At 61.7% G+C, this 19,329-nt stretch overlaps 3 protein-coding genes across 4 annotated transcripts in view; 1 reads left to right on the forward strand and 2 right to left on the reverse strand.

Moving 5' to 3' along the window:
- Window positions 1-5,709, forward strand: part of CPAMD8 (C3 and PZP like alpha-2-macroglobulin domain containing 8) — a 77,749-nt gene extending 72,040 nt beyond the window's left edge. For both annotated transcript variants that reach the window (XM_028126828.2, XM_088029136.1), the window contains exons 37-42: window positions 371-445; window positions 1,046-1,151; window positions 1,240-1,350; window positions 2,107-2,316; window positions 2,892-3,015; window positions 4,797-5,709. In XM_028126828.2, the coding sequence (XP_027982629.2) occupies window positions 371-445; window positions 1,046-1,151; window positions 1,240-1,350; window positions 2,107-2,316; window positions 2,892-3,015; window positions 4,797-4,818 (648 nt within the window). In that variant the 3' untranslated portion in view covers window positions 4,819-5,709. The remainder of the gene's footprint in view (window positions 1-370; window positions 446-1,045; window positions 1,152-1,239; window positions 1,351-2,106; window positions 2,317-2,891; window positions 3,016-4,796) is intronic.
- A 1,144-nt stretch (window positions 5,710-6,853) lies between these two features.
- Window positions 6,854-8,751, reverse strand: F2RL3 (F2R like thrombin or trypsin receptor 3). The gene is made up of 2 exons (XM_028087193.2): window positions 8,639-8,751; window positions 6,854-8,330 (listed from the first exon to the last, which is right to left on the reverse strand). Exons 1-2 carry the CDS (start codon window positions 8,739-8,741, stop codon window positions 7,261-7,263), a joined length of 1,173 nt encoding a protein of 390 aa, XP_027942994.2. The 5' UTR covers window positions 8,742-8,751; the 3' UTR covers window positions 6,854-7,260.
- A 4,481-nt stretch (window positions 8,752-13,232) lies between these two features.
- The window catches only part of SIN3B (SIN3 transcription regulator family member B), a 36,016-nt gene continuing 29,919 nt past the window's right edge, over window positions 13,233-19,329 (reverse strand). Inside the window, exons 14-19 of the mRNA XM_028087093.2 lie at window positions 19,140-19,309; window positions 17,235-17,408; window positions 16,878-16,970; window positions 15,729-15,823; window positions 15,293-15,497; window positions 13,233-15,168 (exon numbers count right to left, since the gene is read on the reverse strand). Coding sequence (XP_027942894.1) covers window positions 14,938-15,168; window positions 15,293-15,497; window positions 15,729-15,823; window positions 16,878-16,970; window positions 17,235-17,408; window positions 19,140-19,309 — 968 coding nt within the window. The 3' untranslated portion in view covers window positions 13,233-14,937. The remainder of the gene's footprint in view (window positions 15,169-15,292; window positions 15,498-15,728; window positions 15,824-16,877; window positions 16,971-17,234; window positions 17,409-19,139; window positions 19,310-19,329) is intronic.

The raw sequence follows: 19,329 nt of genomic DNA on the forward strand, positions 1-19,329 counted from the left end.
GCAGGTGGCAGGGCTCAACTGGGCACCTCAGGTGCCACAGGGAGGCCTAGCGTAGGGCTGGGGCTGGATCGAGGGAGGCTGTAGTAAGGGAAGGGGAGGGAAGGCAGGAGCTCGGGGGTGGGGCAACCAGCCTCACATACCCTCTCCCGGGTGCTGGGTGGGCTGGCAGGGCCTGGGTAGCCTTGACCGCCATCCCTGGCCCTGGCCCTGGCCCGTGGGGACTTGCTGGGTGACCGCAGGCAAGTCGCCAGCCTCTGGGGCCTTGGCCCAGCTCCCACTGACCAGTGAAGGCCCCGCAGAGACCGGGGAGGAAGCAAGCACTAGGGACAGAGGGGCTGGGTGGATCCTGACCCTCTGGCTTCCTCGTCAGCTGCTCTTTGACAAGCATTTCACGCTGAAGAGGTACGAGGTGGCCGGACGCAGAGTCCTCTTCTACTTTGATGAGGTACTGTCCCTGGGGTGGGGGCGGGGGCAGGGGCAGGGCTGTCAGGGCCCAGGGCGGTTCCTGCTACCATCTCATCATGAAAGAGAAACGGGGACAATCAGCCCAGGCAGAGCCGGTGCAGCTGGTGGCTTAGTGCCCCAGCCAGCTCACCTGGGTGGGAGAAGTTGGGAGGGCATGGAATAGTATTCAGGCACAAAAAGGAATGTGGCGCTGATGCGTGCAGATGAACCTGGAAACCGTGCGGAATGAAAGAAGCCAGATACAAAAGGCTTCATGGTGCATAATCCCATGTATGTGAAATGCCCAGAACAGGTAAATCCATAGAGACGCTGGGCAGATTAGTGGTGGCCACGGGCTGGGGGAGCGGGGGATGGGGCGGGAGTGGGGAGTGAAAGACCAGCAGAGAGATTTTTCCAGGTAGGATGGAAGGACCCACGGGACCGAGTGGAATCATGTTTTTGTGTTCCACACGTCCTGGGTACCCCGAAATCCGCCAGTTCTGGGCCCCAGGCTTTGAGGCCTAGCAGAGCATAGGGGCTGTAGCTCATTCCTGAACCTAGTGGCCCCAGGCAGGCCTGAGCCCTTCTGCTAACCCCGCAGATCCCCAGCCGGTGCCTGACCTGCGTGCGGTTCCGGGCGCTGCGTGAACATGTGGTGGGCAGGACGTCCGCGCTGCCCGTCTCTGTGTACGACTACTACGAGCCTGGTAGGCCCGCGCGAACCCGCACCCCCGGCTCAGTTCCTCACCTTGTCACCCCATCAGTTGGTCACTCTTCCCCTGCCTCGTCCCGCAGCCTTCGAAGCCACGCGCTTCTACAACGTCAGTGCCCGAAGTCCGCTTGCCCAGGAGCTGTGCGCGGGGCCCGCGTGCAACGAGGTGGAGCGCGCCCCGGCTCAGGGCCCCGGTGAGTGCGCGGGCCGCCGCCTCCCCTTACCACCAGCCACCCCGACCGTCCTCTTGGAGCTCAGATCAGAGCAAGGAAGCGGGGTCTCTAGGCAGAGGAGGACAGCTTGGTAAAGGCAGGAGGACGGAGCTCGGTCAAGGGCGCACACTTTGAGGCCATGGCCGAGCGGGGTGTGGGCGGGCGGTGAGGAGGGGCGGGGCCGAGCGTGTGCTGTGGGCGGGCAGTGGTGAGGGGCGGGGCCGAGGGGATGTGGGCGGGCAGTGATGAGGGGCGGGGCCGAGGGGTGTGGGCAGGCAGCGGGAAGGGGCGGGGCCGAGCGGGGTGCACGGGAGACTGGAGAGGGGATGGGGCCGATTGGGGTGGGAGGGCGCCCAGAGCAGAACCGGTGGTGCCCCCTTCCTCCACAAACCAGAGGTGTAGGAACTGCAGGGCCCTGGCCATGAACTCGGAGAGTGGCCACAGCGCAGGTCTGGACGGGGCTGGAGTGTTCTTCAGGGTCCTTTTATTTTTTTATAAACATTTTGAAGTAGGTTTATATTGCTTTCGTTGATAACTTCTATTTGTTTTCGTAATGGTAGGCAAATTCCACCAGGTCAGGGCTCAGGGACTCCCAGTAACCGTCGCGCACCCGCCCCTACCCTGGGGAAGGTCGTCCCTGCCCCCAGGGACTTTTCCCCCACTCCAGGCCTGGTGGGAGGCGCCGGCCAGGTGGGGGTTGGGGTCCCGAAGAGCCGGCCGACTTCGCTTCGCCCCCAGGCTGGTCCCCGGGCGCGCGGGGTCCTGCGGCCGCCCCGGAGGAGGGGGCGAAGATTGCGCGCTGTGGCTGCGCCCGCTACTGTAGCGCCGGCGGGGAGCCGGTGTGCGGCTCCGACGGAGTCCTCTACACCAGCGCCTGCCACCTGCAGGAGGCTGCCTGCCTACGCCGCGCGAGATTGGAGCCCGCGCCCCCTAGCCACTGTGCCCTCGGTGAGGACCCACCTTGGGTCTGGCCTCTGGGACCTCAGCTCCCCCTGGACATAGTGCATTGCCCTATCTTCTCCATCACCTCTCCCTGCTATGATCTCCTCCCCAGCACCTCCTCCCCTTCCCCACCACCTCCTCCCTCCTGTCTAGCATCGCTCTCCTCTTCCTCCCCTCCTCTCCCCTTTCCCCCACCCCCCCCCACAGCCCTTGATTCCCTGTCTCTCCCTGATCCTCCCAGCTTTCCCCCTAGCTGTGGCCCCTGCATCTCCCCTCCAGTCTCTGTCTTTTTGTCTCTGTTCCTTAGGCTTTGTGTCCTCCCCCATCTCTGGTTCCTTGCATCTGGGTTTCTGCCGCTCCTCAGTCTTGCTGAGTCTCTCCCCACCCCAAGTTTGTGCCTTTCTGCGTCTACTACCCATCTCTGAACGCTGTGTCCCCTTGCCCCACCCTTGTGACCTCCCACCTCCTGCCTGTTGCTCTGGGACACATCATCTCCTTTTCATGGTCTCTCTGAGCTGTCTGCTATCCAGATCCTCTCCCTCCAGTGCCCTCCTACCGACCTAGCCCCCGCTTCCTTCCAGAGCAGCTGACACCGGCCTCTGCCTCCTACAGCTATGACTATGACCCAGCTCCCCCAGACGCCGGGCACCTGGCAGCCGGCCATGGCCATGAGGTGATGGACTTGGAGGAGGAGGCAGAGGACAGGTGAGAGCTAAGCCCCCTCCCCGCCCCAACTCCTTCCCCCTAGTTGCCCTGGACCTGACAGGGAGTGGGAGTGACCAACAGACAGGTCAGCCTGCAGGTTTCCAGGAACATGGTGGGGGATCCATTCTCTCTTCTCCCCACAGTCTGTCCAACACCCATCAGAGAACAGCCTGTACGAGCGTGGGGAGGCTGAGCCCTCCCGAGGACACAACCCCAGGACAGACCTGCCCATGAGGCGCCCTGGAACCCCGTTAAAGAAAGAAATTATTCACGATGCTTGTTAAGATGGCAAGGAAGACTGTTCAAGGGAGGGGACTGGTGATAGGTAGCAGGTCATGCAGTGGGGTCTTGCAGTGGAGGGGAAGACAGGACGCAGCTCTGAATACTACAAGACAAAGGGGGGGTTTATAGCCAAGGGTCGGGGGGGGTCAGTGGACCGAGAATTACTGACCGGAAACATCAGGGATGAAGGGGGGATTGTGGCTGAACCCACCTAACAGCATTCCCGCTAAAGGCAGGCCAGGGTATCAGACAGTGCCCCAGGGCTGGTGGGAAGGAGGGACTCGATTAAATATTAGATATCGAGGGTGATCAGGTATGGATTAGATATCGAGGGTGATCAGGTATGGATTAGATATCGAGGGTGATCAGGTATGGATTAGATATCAAGGGTGATCAGGTATGGAGTGGGAATTCGGGCTTAAACTGACGTAGAGCGTTCCTGCTATAACTGGACAGCGCTGAGATGAACACCAAAGCCCAGAAGTGGAGACCTAGTCAGAAAGAGTGGAGTTTGCACCCCAGGGGAGGGAGGAGGAAGTGGGTGGGAGACCAGAGAGCCCTGTGGGGTGAGGCTGAGAAAGGGCTGCCAGGCCGACTTCCTGGAGGAGGCGAATCTTTTGGGTCTAGTTACAACAAACTCAAGAGGTTTAAGCCACAGGTTGACTTTAATCAGCTTAGGTAGGTGCCAGCCCCTGGGGCTGGCTGCACTGTCAGGCCGCGGGCTGTGTCCACCCATGCCCGGCCTGCCTTGGCAGGGTCTCCCTACCGCACGCTAGTGGCGAAGGCAGGTGGTCAGCGTCATTCAGCGAACTTAGTGGAATTCTTTTCCACCAGTATCCAGCAAAGTCCCAGAAGTTCAGGGCTGCTGTCATCCCACACCAAGCACTGGGGCTTGGTCCAGGTGCATCTAAGATAATTATTGGTAGAGCTGGGCTTATGGCTATTGTTTCAATATTTGTTCTGTTTTGTCCTCCGTGTGCCTCCTTTTGCATGTATGGAATATTTTTTTAGGATTCCATTTTGATTCAGCCCCTGGGGATTACAATATACACCCTTAAACTTTGCAGCTTACTTGTTCATTTCACCACTGTCACATCTGAGTCTGCCGTCTTCCCCCATGGGTAGCTCTGTGTCATCACCACCATGGGCAAGGTACACAGCAGCTGCCCTTTCATAGCCACGCCCACCCGGAGAGTCTGTCGTTCAGGGAATGCTGTGTAAACGGAATCCTCTGGAGATCAGCTTTTCTCACTTAGCGGAGTTCCCTTGCCATCCACCCACGTTGTTGTGTGGACCAGAAGTGAACAACCTGTCCTACCACCGTGACCCGGTGGGGGCGGGCAGGGTCCTGAGCCTATTCTCCAGGGGGGTGCACCTGCCGCAATGGGCAGAGGCAGCCAGGCTGAGCCACGACGCAGAGGTGGGTTCAGCAAAGGGCACGCCAGCCCCCCCGAAGGCCTAGCAGCCCACACGGTGTCTTTCTCTTTTTCCCTCTTCAGTCAGAGTGGCTTCTCTTCCTAACGCTCCGAGCGGGAGGACTTGATCTGGCTGCGTCCTGTCTCTGTCGGTCTCACCGGAAGGGGGCCACTGATGGGAGAGTTCCCTTAACTCTCTGGTGGGCTGGCGGCCCCCGCCCCAGGTGGCCGCAACCCAGCCTCTAAATGAACCTGATACACAGAACGCAGAGACCTGCCTCGATGGATGACGGGCCTCCTCCCAGCCCTCCCTCAACAGAAGGGTCAGCCTTGATCCCCCCACTTCCCCAGCTGCACCTGGGGCTGGGCACCCCCTCCTCGGGCCAGAGCAGCTCCCACTCCAGGAGAGGGGATGCTCCCGGGAAGGACCTGTGGCCAGAGGCCTCTGTCGGAGGAGACACGATGACATTTAGCCAAATCAGGGACATAGATAAGCATCCATCCCCTCATCACCAACTTCAAAATGAAACAGGCCTCCTTTCTCCAAAATGCAAAGCTTGGGCCCTCTTTGGGGCACCTGGGCTGCCGAACCCCTGGACCTAGACCTCGACTTGTCCCATAACTGTCACATTCCCCACACACCCCCATCTTGTCTCACCCCAGGGGTCCCCGAATGTTTGGTGCCAAGAGGGCCAGGCCCTCAGGGAAAGCCATATGGGGGGACTGCCCTCTCCCAGCTTCCTGGCGGGGGAGCCCCAACTCCGCAACCAGACCTGCCTTCCTCGGGGGACCCTCCAGCTGTGGTCACATTCCTCTCTGTGACCCTCAGGGCACACCTGTTTCTGGTCCCTCACGGGCATGGCCTGTCTTCTCCCCCGTGCAGTGGTATTTATGGCGGCCAGTGCCGCTCGTCTCTGACCTCCAGCAGGGACAGCACAGAGACCCTTGAGGGCGCTGCCCAGCCAGTGGGTCCCTGGCCACTTCCCGCGCCCCTCACCCCCACCAGCCCCCGCTCCCTGTGGAGGCCGCTCCCATAATAAAAGTTCCTTTCCAGAGTCACAGACAGGCTTTGGCCTGGGTGGGGGAGCAGCACTGAGGGCTGGAGGCCCAGCTCCCGTCAGGCCCCCCAGCACCTCTGTTCCCTAGTCTCCAGCTCAGCCTTTCAGGGCCGGGCGGGGAGGAGCCTTTCGAACACCTGCACCCCAACCTAATCATAGATTCCCGTGCATTTGTAAGAAATTCTATCGGTACAGAGAGGTCTACCGTTCACCCAGCCTCTCCGCACCCCTACCCCAGCGGTAACATCTTGGAAAACTCCTACGTCATCAACCAGGCTACTGACAAGGGTGTACTTCGCTGATCTTACACTTTTCCAGGCTCACGGGCATGTGCGTGTGTCCTGGGGCTGCCCACCCACTGGCTCATTTTTCTCTAGACCAGACACATACGGGCCCCGATGGGGAGCCCAGGAATGGCCCCCACCCCCCTCTGCCTTGGGAGAGCCTCCCACAGTTGACGTCTCCATGGCTCCAGACAAAGTGCCCCATGCTGTCCCCACCCCTTGCAGTACCCCCCCCCCCACCACTCCATTCAGAACGGCTCAGACCCGGGGTAAACAGCTTGGGGTGGGGGTCGCAGGGTTGTAGCCCCTGACCAGGCCCACCGGTCCACCCTCCCGTTGCCCACTCACCTGGTCCTGGGGTGGTGGGGGATGTTAACATCAAGAAGAGTCAGACCTTGGGTTAAGGGGAAGAGGTACCGTCCTGCCTCCAAGGTGACAGTAGGTGACAGTCCTGTGGGTCCCAGTGACAGGCCGCACCGGGCTCTGGGGAGCAGAACGAGGGCCTCCACGGTGATTGTCCAGGAGACACCCCAAACCCTGGAGCCCATCCCAGGGCTAGATGCTGGGCTTTGGGGAAGGAGGACTGCCAACCAGCCTCCTGGCTGCCTGGGCCATGAGGGGGGCGGGCGGCCCAAGCCTCCTCCTAGGAGGGGGTTCCTGGAGCGGGTCCACGGCAGCATCAGCCTTGCCTCTGCCCCACCTTGGATGTGAGGGAGCTGGCTGGGCCTGGGAGTATGCATTTAACCCCTATATTCATTTTTTTGGTGCTGCTCTAACCCAAAACCACAAAACAGGCGACTTAAAACAACAGAAATTTATTCTCTGACTATTCTGGAGGCCAGAAGCTTGAGATCAGGATGTGGGCAGGGTTTGCTTCTTTGGGGGGTGCTCCGAGGGAGGGCGTCTCAGGCTGCCGTCCCGGCTTCTCGTGGCTGCTAGCAGTCGTCCTGTTCACCCCAATGTCTGCCTTCGTGGTCAGATGGCCTCTTCCCCTGTGTGCATGTGGGCCTCTCCTTATAAGGACACTGGTCACGGCAGATTTAGGGCTTCCCCTACGCCAGTATGACCGAATTTTAATAACACCTGCAAAGACCCTGTTTCCAGATAAGCTCACATTCAGGGGTTCCTGGTAGACATGAATCAGGAGGGGGCCCCGCTCGACCCCGCACGACCCCCTCTCCACCTGCCCCGCCTTCTGGGGGGCCTTCACACGAGTGAGGTGGACCGGGTGCGAGTGCCCTGGGCGCCCCCCTCCCTGGAGGTGGCGGAGGCGCCCCCAGCTACGCAGAGCAGCCCCTCCCGCACCTTGTCCCTGAACTCCACAGACACGTAGTAGTAGATGAAGGGGTCCACGCAGCTGTTGAGGGTGCTGAGCGCCAGGCTGGGCACATAGGCGGCGTACAGGTCCCCCCAGGCGTCCGGGCGCGGGTCCGAGTAGTGCAGCAACAGCAGTATGTTGCTGGGCACGAAGAAGGCCATGGCCGAGGCCAGCACCAGCGCGGTGAGCCTCAGTGCGTGGCCGTAGCGCGGGCCCCCGGCCGCCAGCGCGCACAGGGTGGCCCCGTAGCTCAGCAGCATGACCAGCAGCGGCAGGAAGCAGCCGAGCACGGCCAGGCAGAGGAAGACGGGTCGCCAGTAGGAGGCCTGGGCGCCCACGGGCAGCGCGTCGTGGCACAGCACGTGGTCCGAGTGCGACAACTGGAAGGTCTGCGGCTGCAGCGCCAGGGGCAGCGCCAGGGCGCCGGCCACCAGCCAGGCCACCACGCAGAGCCCAGCGGCCAGGCGCCTGCCGCGCAGGGTGAGGGCCCGGAGCGGGTGCACCACGCCGAGGTAGCGGTCCAGGCTGACGGCGGCCAGCAGCAGCACGGAGCCGTACATGTGGCCATAGAGCGCGGCGGTGGTCGCGCGGCAGGCGGCCTCGCCGAACGGCCAGTGCTGGTCCTGCAGGTGGTAGGCGACACGCAGCGGCAGCGTCAGGGCCAGCAGGAGGTCGGCGGCCGCCAGGTTCATCAGCAGCATGGTGGAGGGCAGCCGCGGCACCCGGGTGGCCAGCACCCACAGCGCCAGGCCATTTGCGGGCAGCCCCACCAGCAGGGTCAGCCCGTAGAGCGCGGGCACCAGCCTCGTGGACACCCAGCCCAGCAGCAGGGCCCGAGAGCTGTCTGGGAGCTCCAGAATGTTGCTGCTGTTGCCCTGGAGCTGGCCGGGGAAGCTGCGCAGGTGGGGTGAGTGAGGGGTCTTCTCCTGGGGCCCGCTCAAGGGCCCCACTGTGCCATCTGGGGGAAAGGGGATAGAGGTGTTGAGAGTCCAGGCGTCACCCCCACCTCCCGGCCCCAACCCCCGCTGGTGCTGCTCCTGGTGCGGCGGTGGCGGGGGGGGTGGGGTGGGGGGGGTGCTACAGTCCAGGCCCCAGCTCTCAGGAGCCCCCAGCTTGGTGGGTCAGGGCTGGACACGACACCCCCAGCCCCATGGGCTCTGGGCTGGGCTGGAGGACCCCCCTCCCCAATTCCCTGTCTCCCACTCATCAACTCTACTAGGTCTCCCCCCCAGGCCCAAGACAGGGCCCAAGGTCACTCGCCATTACCTGCCCCCGTGCTCCCCATCTCGTCGTAGGTGAGGGTGTTCTGGCTGTCATCTTCCAAGCTGAACCCCAGCACCACGGGCCACAGCAGCACGAGTATCCACATGCTGCCAGGGCTGGGCGCCGGCTGCTCTGGGCTGCGGCCGCTGACCTCAGGCTTCCTGCCTGGCTGACCCCCACCCCCAGCTTCCTGAGCGCCAGTGGAGGAGTGGACAGGGCCCAGTGAGATAAACCAGCCCCTGCCCCCACAAGCCTGCGGCAGGCCCGCGGTGTGGCCTGAGGAGGCCTGGGAGCTAGCAGTCAGTCAGTTCCACACGCGGGGGCCAGGTGTGGGGCCAGCAGGATGGGGGAGGAGGTTCCAGGCTGTACTCCCCGCCCTCAGCCCCCGGTCAGCCCAGAAAGCCTCTATGGGCCAAGTGGCTACTTCCTGCTATCCAGTCCTGTCTGCAGCCCCTGTTCCCACGACAGCCTGCCGGGTCACGTACTCAGGGGCTCTTGGCCCTTCCTGAAACCTCTCCCCACCTCCTGCCTGTGGCTGGCTGGACCACAGCCCTGCCTCCCCAGGTCCCAGATCAGAGCACGTGAGCCATCCTCCCCCGCTGCAAGCACCCCAGGTCCTCTGTGGGGGCTGCCTGCCTTATTGCTGCCTCACTCATACCCCAGCCCGCTCCCCTGGGCGGGCAGGCCCAAAGTGAGGTGCAGGGAGGGGAAGGCACTTTGTGAGACTGGGGTATCTGAGGAGGTCTTGGTCCTCGGCCCGGACCCCCAGTGCTGACCTGGGGAGCAGAGAGGAGCCCAGCTTCGGCCCCCTTCGGTGCCCAAGAGCCCCTTCTGCTCCCGTCCTGGCCCCATCCTCCCCTTGGGGCTCTTGGGAATGGTCATGGCCATACCTCAGCCTGAGAGTGGCCCCTGAGCCACCCACCCTGCAGCTGAAAAAAACGCAGAGGGGCTCAGGGGGGAGGGTACGCCTTCTCTCTTCTGCACACAATCCCCTCTGTTGCCCCTCCGGGGGAGAGGCCGCGACCATCCTGCCCTGGGGAAGCTCTTCACGGGGGTTCTCGACCAGTGTGGTCAGGGTTAGGCCATGGTGGTGGGGGGGGGAGGGGGCGGTCTGAGAGCAAGAGAACCCTGAGGGGGTGGTGGGGGGTCAGGGAAGAAGAAATGAACTAGGGGTGGGAGAAGGGGAGCAATGTGGCCGTGTCCTGGTCTGGGAGCCTTAATCTAGCCACACACTCGAGGTCACAGGGACCAGCCAGGAAGTGACCGAGCAGTCCTGGACAGAGTCAGTGCAGCTGAGGGTGAGATGCCAAGGTCCCTGCCCCCAGCCCAGGGTGGGGGACCGAGGCCTAGAGAGCTCTGGCTGGGACAGGGTCTTAGCCAGGAGTCTCCCCCGTTTCCGGACTGTTTCCACCGGCACCCGTGACAAATTCAGCCACGCCTATGTCTCTTGGCAGTTCGTGGCCAAGGTCACGCTCAGCGCACAGGGGAACCCAGATGAGGACCCCCTCCTGCCCTCCAGGAGCGGAGCAGGGAACCTGTGCACGGGAGGCTGGGGGGCTAGCAGCTGGGCGACTCTGGGGCAGGGTGGACGGTAGCCCCCCAAGGAGGGTGGTTTGGCTCGGGAGTCCTGTGTCTGGGAATCGATGGCAAGCACACGCACACAGGAAGTTGCCCGTACCGGGGTATTCCCCGCCGCACAGAGGCGGGGATGCCTATCAACAGCCCCATCACAGAAACCACCCTGTGCCAGCCGGGGTGGGGGGCCCGACACAGGAGGTGCAGGGCGACCTGCCATGGTGAGGCACTTGTTGGAGGACGCTGGGGGGCAGCTGCTTTGGGGAGAGGGACTTAGGTGCCTACTTTTCTCTGTGTGGTTTTTTTTGTACTGTTGGAATTTTCTATATCATCTGTCACTTTCCATAAAAACCTCACATTTTATTTATTTATTTATTTAGCTCCGTGCCCAGCATGGAGCCCAACGCGGGGCCTTGAACTCATCACCCTGACATCAAGACCCGAGCTGAGACCGAGAGTTGGACGCTTAACTGAGCCATCCAGGTGTCCCCAAAACTCACATTTTTTAAAAAGGGTAGAATAGTAGCTTTAAAAAGGAGGGAAAATCTGATACAAGCTCTTCCACAACATGGCTGAGCCTTGAGGACATTATGCGGAGTGAGATAAGCCAGTCACAAAAGCATCAAAGCTATATGATCGCCAAGGATGAAGTCCCTCCAGGGGTCAGGTTCTCAGGAACAGGAAGGAGATGGGGGGCTCCAGGGCCTGGGGGCGGGGGCCGGGAGTCCGCGTTTCGTGGGGACGGAGTTGCAGTTTGGAAGATGACGAGTCCTGGAGATGGAGGGTGGGGATGGCCGCACAACCATGTGAAGGTACTTAAAGCCACTAGACTGGATACTTAGAATGGCTAAATTTTATGTGCATTTTAACACAATTAAAAACTTATTTAAAATAGTGGGGTGGGGGGAAGGGCAATCAGATCCGAGTCAGTAGCTAGTGCTGGATTCCTTCAGCTTGCAGCCCCACCTGAACCCCCAGAAGCCCCCAGAGCCCCTCTTGGCCCACCTCACCGTCTCCGGTGTTGGATGGAGGTCAGAGCCCCAGTTAGAGACGCCACGAGTCCTTCCAACGTGACGCCTCTCGCGGAACCGTCTTCGTGGAGACCGTGATTTCCTTCTGTTGTACTCTGAAGGCAGATGGGCACCCACCACTGTGCCTCCATTTCCCCTGATTCCCGGACCGGGCCTCAGCCCGTGGGCAGGGACAGTCACCCACTTCCGGCCAAGAAGAGGGTGCTCTGACCCCGGCCAGCTTTGAGGTCTGGCTCCCCCAACCCCAGATGCCCCGTGTCTCCTCCCGGGGGACCTCAGTCCCAGCTGCTCCATCGGGCCCCATGCTGGAGCTCGGAGCTCGGACAAGGCGCCGGAGACCCTCGGGCAACCTTCCAGCGACCGTGGCTGAGGAGGTGCTGGGTGCATTCAGATCTCACCCCACACCTCCAGCCCTCAGCCTCCTGCTGGGAGGTCCTACCTCCCCCCAGTCCCCACCCACCCCTCTTGAGACGGCCTTGAGGTCAACTTGCTGTTCAGAACAATCAGCCTCCTTCTCAGCCAGGACATCAGGGGCAAAGTGTGGCTTATACCTTGCAAAAGGTATAACAGAATAAGAGGAGAGAAATAATAGAATAAATAACAGAATAAATGTGCATCAGGCCCCACTGGAGAGCCCCCCTCCCCCGCCGCCACCTCCGCAAGCATCACACACCTGCTCCCTCTACCACCCCGGGGAGGGGAGGGCCGCCTACCTGGTCCTGCGGCTCGGCCCCTCCCCAGACTTGAAGGAGGGAGGAAGAGAGGTGGGCGGCGGTGAGGATGGAGGGCTGCTTTATTCATCAGGCCTGTTTCTCACTGCGGTGCAATCCAGGGCTGCAGACGCGGTGGTTGGAATGACAGGCCCTTAGGATCTGGCGCCTCCGCGGGTGAGGAGTCCGGGCCTGGCAGGCCGGTCCCCTGCTCAGCGCCTCACCAGGATGCAGGCTGGGAGTCCACGGGGCCGGGTCCTCATCCGCACTGGTCATTCCCCCTTCCCAACAGGGCCAGGAGACCCTCCCTCCAGTCTCTCTTCTAGCAGCCTGATCGCAGCCATAGGGCCCGCCCACTCCGGGGACCCGGTGCCCTTTCCCATGCCCTTCCCAGAGGCTGCAGCGGCCAGGACCCACACCCCAGGACACCTCTCCCCAGCGCTTCCAACCGGAAGGCCAGTCCGTGGGCACACTGGGCCCCGAGACCCATCCTCGACGTGGGCTTGAGGCAAGGAGGAATCTGGGACAGCTGAGCCTCATTCACCAAACTCCCCAGAAGCCCCGACTCTCTGGAGGGGGAGGTGTGGAGCACCAGGGGTGTGGGGTGCACATGGACGAGGGGTTCCCTGGAAGGCAGCAAGGACCACTTGGGGAGATGGAGGACCGCACCTGGGAGAGGACAGACCCCATGGGCAGCGCAGTCTCAGCTCGGAGACTCGACTGGTGAGGCCTGGCGGTGGGCGCTGGTGGGGAAGTGGAGGAAAAGGCCAGCCAGGAGCCTCAAGGGGTATCCGCTAAGAGGACCCTAAGAAGAGCTGTGGTCTCCCACTTCCTTGGAGGCGGGGCTGGATGGGAGCAGGCCCAGGTGAGCTCAGAAGGGGTGATGACAAAGTCACAGGAGGTGTGTTGAGAGGAAGGGGGGGCCCAGCTGGGAGCAGGGACCAGAGAGCACGGAGGGAGGGTGGCTTTGTGGGGTGCGGGAGGGAAAGACACCGTGCTGGGCAGGCGGAGCAAGCTCAGAGCCAACACCAGTCTTTAAATTGGGTTTCCCATGCACAACACTCAAAGGAAACACCGCTCCTCTCCTTTCTACTGAAAATAAAAACTGAGGAATGAACTTTCCAAGAAACTCTGTGGGTGGGGTGACACCCTGGGGCGGGAACAGGGCCCTCCTGCAGAGGCATGGGGTGGCCACAAGGGGGCGGCACTTGGGGTCTGGGAACTGCGGGGGCGCAGGGGCAGATGGGGATTCGACGGCAAGCAACAAGGCCGGAGAGGATCTCATGGAGTTAGGTCAATATTTAATTTTTAACTTTAATGTGCAAATAAATAGAAAAGGAAAACTACATTCAAAACAGCTGCAAAGGAAGTACAAGCCCCAGAACAGAAATTCTTCAAAAACAGAAGAGACGCTCCCTAGAAGCATGCAGGGCGGGGCTCGGCAGGGTGTGGCCCACACCCCAGGCCCACACGGAGGCACGGAGGGGGCCATGGGCTCCCAAGGATGGCGCCGGGAAGTTCTGGTTCAGGAATTCTGGTAAGTTCCCTTCTTACAAAACAAGGATGTGGACAAAGTGCCTGGTAGACTTGAGCAAACACGGGCTAGGAGACCCTGGGCGGGTCACGCTGGCCCTGGAATCGCCCAGACCCCGAGTCAAAGGTTTTGCAAACCTTGAGTTCCACAGGTAACTCCTAGAAAACTTCTAGAAACACGTCTCCACTTCCCAGAACCGCGGATTTGGCACAGCTCAGTTTTGGGAGGGTGAGGGCTGGCTGCTGGGCAGGAGGCTGCACACAGGGATGGTTCTGGGCCCCGCTGTTGGTCGATCCCCTTCCGATGGTGCCAGAAGCCCGGCCAGGGCTTCTCAGGGTGCAAGAATTCTAAAGACCTGGTCCCTGGCCCGAACTGCTTGGCATTCTTGGCACAGAAAACCTTGCACACCTCTGTAGGACAGTTGCCTCAGCCCCTCACGCCCATACCCCGTCCAAGCGGTGGCTGTAGGAAGGGCAATGTCAAGGGCAGGTCTGCAGAGTCCCATGAAGAAGGCTCTCACTGCCCAAGGAACCGTGGGACTTGGCTGTTGCGGAAGTTACAACCACTAAGAGAGCTTATGAATAAATATGTGTGTGCATATATATATTTTTCTAGAATGTCCTTCTTAGGTACACGGTCGCACTGCTAGGCCCTCCCAGTGTGGGGCCGCTTGAGCTCAGCGGGAGTCTCAGGCTGAGCCCCCTCCCCTTGAGAGCTCCGAGTGCGGCTGCCAGGTCAATACAGGGTTAGGAGTCTCATTTTTTCCAGAGTGGGGTCTTCTCGACAGTTCTGGTGCTGCCCACCCGCTTTATATCTTGACAAAGCAGAATCTCAACAGTTTGGCTGAAAGGGCTCCTCCTGCTTTCAAAGTGACCAAGAACCCCAAGCATCAGCTGGGCCTAGCCCAGGCCCTGACTACCAGATGCAGGCACGGCCCAGCTCGGGAAGTTTCTGGAAGCTTTCAGAACCATTCAGGAAGGACGTGCTTTTCAAGCAGCTCCACCCCAGCCCGACTCCTTCGATGCTGGGGTCTCTCGAACCCCAACACACACCCCCGCCCGGTTCATCACGGACTTTCCCAGACACTGTATGCACAAAAGGACCGGTGGTGCCCCCGCCTGGGGATTTGGCACGTGTGACAAAAGCGGCCCAGCAGGTGCATAAGGCAATCACTTGCTCCCTGGCTCGCATGTGGATCCTCCCCCTTCCAGCAGGGAGTGAGCCCCCCCCGAGTTCAAGGGCAGGAAGGACTCAGGTTTGGCACAGGACGGGCCCAAAGGAAGCAGGGAAGCCGAAAGGGATGGCAGCACGGGGCCACAAGCCAACACAACCCCACCGTTCTCGGGCGCTCGCAGCCTGTAGCAGCGAGGCTGGGGGCCGCTCTGCGCCCCTCAGCTGGTTCGTGAAAGCGCCCGGTGCAGCTGTGCGCCGGGGCAGCGGCCACGGACGGAGTCAGGGCGAGGCTGCACGGCGACTGTACTGCACCCGGTAGCGGGTCACCGGCAGCCCGTGCACGTGCGCCGTCTCGCAGAGCGTCTTGCAGGGCACCATGTCTTCGTCCTCCTCGCCCATCAGCCAGTCCTGCACCAGGCCGGCCGCCTCCACCGTCACGTTGTCCTCCAGCCAGCGGCCGTGCCACTCCTCGAAGTGCTGGTGGTGGCGCAGCAGGACCAGGGGCTGTACCTGGTGGGGGGGGGGCGGGGGGGGAGCAGGGGTGCGGAGTCAGGGCAGCCCCAGACGGCCGTGGGCCAGAGCCCGGAGCCCAGGGGCGCACCCCTCCCAGACGGCCGTGGGCGGGGAGGGGCACCTGCTTGGCCCGGCAGAGAGTCCCGCGGCGGTACATGTAGTCCTCAGAGTTGACGATGAACATCATCTTGTGGGTGCTCAGCTTGAAGCGGCAGTCCACGTTGCAGGCGCTCTCCACCCCGACCAGCCGCTTCCAGGAGCTCTTGGCCTCACCCCGCAGGGCGCGCACCTGCTCACACTGCCACCTGCGGAACTTCTTGAGGTTCCTGGGGGCGAGAGGAGGATCTGCAGACTGGGAAATCCTCCGGGCACGTAAGCATCGGGGAAGGCATCTGACTTCCCCGGGGTTGGAGAAATGCAAATGGAAGCAGTGGAAACCACCACCCAACCCCTCCCACCAGCAACGCGTGAAACCCAGTCAGGGCCCGGTGCTGCCGGCGGCGGGAGGGGCCTCCCTGGGCCCGCGGGGAAGGAAGCGCATGTGCGGGTCCTCTTACCTCTGCAGAAACACGGGCTTCAGGAGGAAGCCCTCAGTGGGCGAGCTGGACGCCCCCTCGGTACCCACGTACTGCTCCACGTACCGAGCCAGGTGCTGTGGGGCCAGAGGGAGGCAGGCCTGTGTTTTCATCCCCACCCCGCAAAAGCATTAGGAAGATGGCAGCTAGTGAGAAGCGGACGCGTGACGGAAGCCACCAGACGGCGGCTCTGGATGGAGCACTCGTCTAGAGCCGTGAGTTCGACAGCTGTGGCACTTCATGCTCACGTGGATAAATCCCTGCCACGTCTCATCCTCTCTGTCCGTCACGTGACAAGCTCACACAGGGAACCGGGCCCTCACACAGAGGAGAGCCGGGTCTGGAGAGCAGGAACGACATCAAGACACACGCAGCAGGGCAAGGCCAGGGAGGAGTTGGGGATGAGCAGAAGGCAGGGCTTGCAGGGGCCGCCTGGGGCTGTGTTGGGCATGGCCTGCAGTGTCCCGTGACCCTTCATCTACTTGCCACCCTCTAAAAGCCAGAGGCTCCTCCAGACTCAAGCCTAACCAAACCACATTTGCTGGAAATTTCCGGAAGAGGCAGGATGTGCAGACCCCCGAAGCACATAGGAAAGGATGCAGTGAGGGAGCCCCCCAGCTGGCTGTGGTGGTGGGGGGGGGGGGCCCTGACACTGTGAAGCAGGCTGGGGGCTTACAGGCCCCAGGACCCCAGGTGGAACGTGCATCCCGGAGTGAGGCCAGGGGATTTCTCCATCTCTGAGTCACGGAGCGCGAGCCAGGGCTCTGGGCTTTGTGCACGTGGAGCGCAGGCTCACGCACCCCAGGGTCTCAGCGACCATGCGGAGCGCGGGCCCAAAGGGGGCATCACAGTGTTGGCGGCAGGCGGGAGGAGCCAGGAACAGGGTTGTGGGGGGAGGGCGGCCCGACTCTCACATGGTCTCCTGCCCCGGAACACCCCCACTGGCTCCCCGCTCAGGCTTCCAAGGACAGCGTTCGGGCTGCAAGTGAGGCTTCTCTGGGTGGACATTCGGCAGCCTGGGCTTGGCCAGTGTGTGCCCAGGGCTGTGGAGGGGGCCCACAATGCTGGCCGTGGGTGCCCCTGACCCCCACGGTGGGTTCGAGGTGCAGAGCATGGGGCTGAGGTTCTCACCTGGACCTCCACGGGGTCCTCTGTCTGGGCCTCCTCGGTGTCTAGAAGCTCGATGGTCATGATCACCTGCCCTTTGCGCTGGAGGAACATGACCTAGGGAAGAAGGGGGACGAGCAGCTGAAGCCACGGGGAGAGCCCAGGTGAGGCTGAAAAGGCATCTACGACTGCCTTCCCCGGCCTCCAGGGCCCAGTAAGAGGAGTGTGTGGTTATCGGGCAGGCTGGCAGCCACGTCAAGGCCTGGCCCCAACCCGCCTCCTGCACCCGAGCAAAGCCGCTGGTCCTCCCCCCTCCCCGTTGCGAGCACCCCTCCTCGCAGCCCCGGCCTCGTGGGGGACAGAGCGCGCCCCCCCCCTTACCTTGAAGCAGTTCTCATCGGCCATGCACCGCTCGGCCTTCCACTGGTAGCTGGTCTCCCTGGCGGCGCGCACGCAGCGGGAGGACAGGTTCCCCCCCGCGGCACCCCGCTTCTTCTCGTTCAGGTAGAGCTCCACCACCTTCAGACAGACGTCATCGCTCACGAGGTGGTGCAGCTGCGGGGAGGGAGAGCCAGTGGGCGCCCGGCAGGCCGCCCCCTGGGGAGGGGTGAGGCAGAGCTGCCGCCCACCTCCCGCCGGAGGCCGCACGGTGCCCAGGGAGGAGGTCCGCCAAGTCCACAAGGTGGGCCTGGAGGCCAGGGTGCACCGGGCCGTGCTGGGCAGCCGCAGCACTAGGGACAGGTGGCACCGGACCAGATGGGAGACCAGACCAGCCTGGGCGTGAGGAATGCACAGAAAAAGTACCGAAAAAGTCCCCAAAATGGGGACGGGGATTATCCCAAGGTGGTGCCGTGGCAGATAATTTTCCCTAAGTGTTCTGCTATCAACACAATTAACTCTTGTAATCCCTATAAACGGACTTAAAACCTGCAGCTGCAGGAAGGGAGGAGCAAAGGAAGCAGCCGGGCGGCGGCGCCCTGGACAGGCTTCCGCAGACTCGGGGCCTTCCCCACCGCTGCTTTGTTGAATAAATACAACGTGTGGCCACACGTAAATCTCACATGGTGCCTGGCACACGGCAAGGTCCCAGTAAACACCGGCCGCTGTTACTGAAAAGAAGAAATGCTAATCAAACAAGGAAGAAGAGGCAAAGAGCACCAACAGGGCCCCGCAGGCTGCCGACGGCGGCACGGAGGGCCCCGAGAGCATGCGGCCTGCTGGAAAGCGGGGAGCTCTTGGGGCAGGGGGTCCTGGCCCCTACCAGGGCTTCGGCTAAATACCCCCGTTTTTCTAGCTTTTAAGAAAAAAAAAAAAAGAGTTCTACAGGAGACACTTGTGGAAAGGGGAATTAAAAAGAAAAAAAAAAAACAAACAACATTCATCAGAGTGTCCAGTCCGGTCGAACCCTCTGGGTGCTACAGACGAGGCTGCTGTCCCCAGAACGGGGGCCCACTGGGGGCAGACTGGAGACGGCCAGCCCTGGGATGCATGCCCAGCCCTGTAACGGCCTGAGCACTGGGGGCTGTCCCCGTGCCAGAGGCCAGGCCGCGGGTGCCTGCCCACGGGGAGGGCTGAAAGGAGGCAGGACTGGGGCTGTCCGGAAGACCCACCGAGCTGCACGCTTCGGATCTGGGCACGCTTCTGGGGGTGTTTTTGCCTCAAGGACAAGTCTGTAGAGCCTGAAAAGAAATGCCGTTTCTAGCAACCGTATCTGGGTGGGAGGGTCAGGACACTATTCTTTCCTTGGCTTTTTTGCTTTCCGGCGAATAGCCTTCCTGGGCAAACAGGAAACCAAGTCAAGCTGAACAACAATTCTGGTGGTAACTGAGCAGGACTTACGTCCCAAGACCACATCTGCCTCATTGCGGGGTTTGCTGTTTATAATAACGTGACTGATTCACGTGCCTGACTTTCTCTCGTGGACACTCAGCTGTCATGTCTCTTTTGCTATTCTCAGCAAGGCGGGTAACTGGCCGACCATCTCCCTCCAGGAGGAGCGGGCCGTGGTTCCTCACGTGTCGCTACCCTCAAGAAAGCTGTGCGGACCAGGAGTCAAATGAATCCCTGTACAATTGCCAAAAGGTGGCAACGACACACGCGCCCATCTGCAGGTGAGTGGATGAACCAATGTGGTCACTCACTGCCACTGCACTGTTCACGGGAAATCGGTGAATTTTGTGTTACGTGAATCCTACCTCAGTAAGAACAACAAAAGGAAGGTGCTGACCCTGGGGATGAAAACAGGGCCTCTCCCGAGGGGCTTGAGGCCGCCCGGCGCACGCTCACCTGCCTGGCGATGCTCTGCACCAGCTTGTCCATGGTGAAGCCCACATAGGCGTGGATGGTAAACATCTCACGCAGTGTGTCCTCGTACTGCGTGGGGTCGATGCTGCCCTCCAGCAGGCTCCGCACCATGTCCAGGAAGGCCGGGTAGTACTCCTCCAGCTCCACCTCACCTGAGGGGCGGGGACCGCGG

The sequence above is a fragment of the Eumetopias jubatus genome, unplaced genomic scaffold (genome assembly GCF_037043125.1).
Source record: "Eumetopias jubatus isolate StellerSeaLion01/CBP00866 unplaced genomic scaffold, mEumJub1_p1.0 scaffold_1, whole genome shotgun sequence".
Classification (NCBI taxonomy): Eukaryota; Metazoa; Chordata; class Mammalia; order Carnivora; family Otariidae; genus Eumetopias; species Eumetopias jubatus.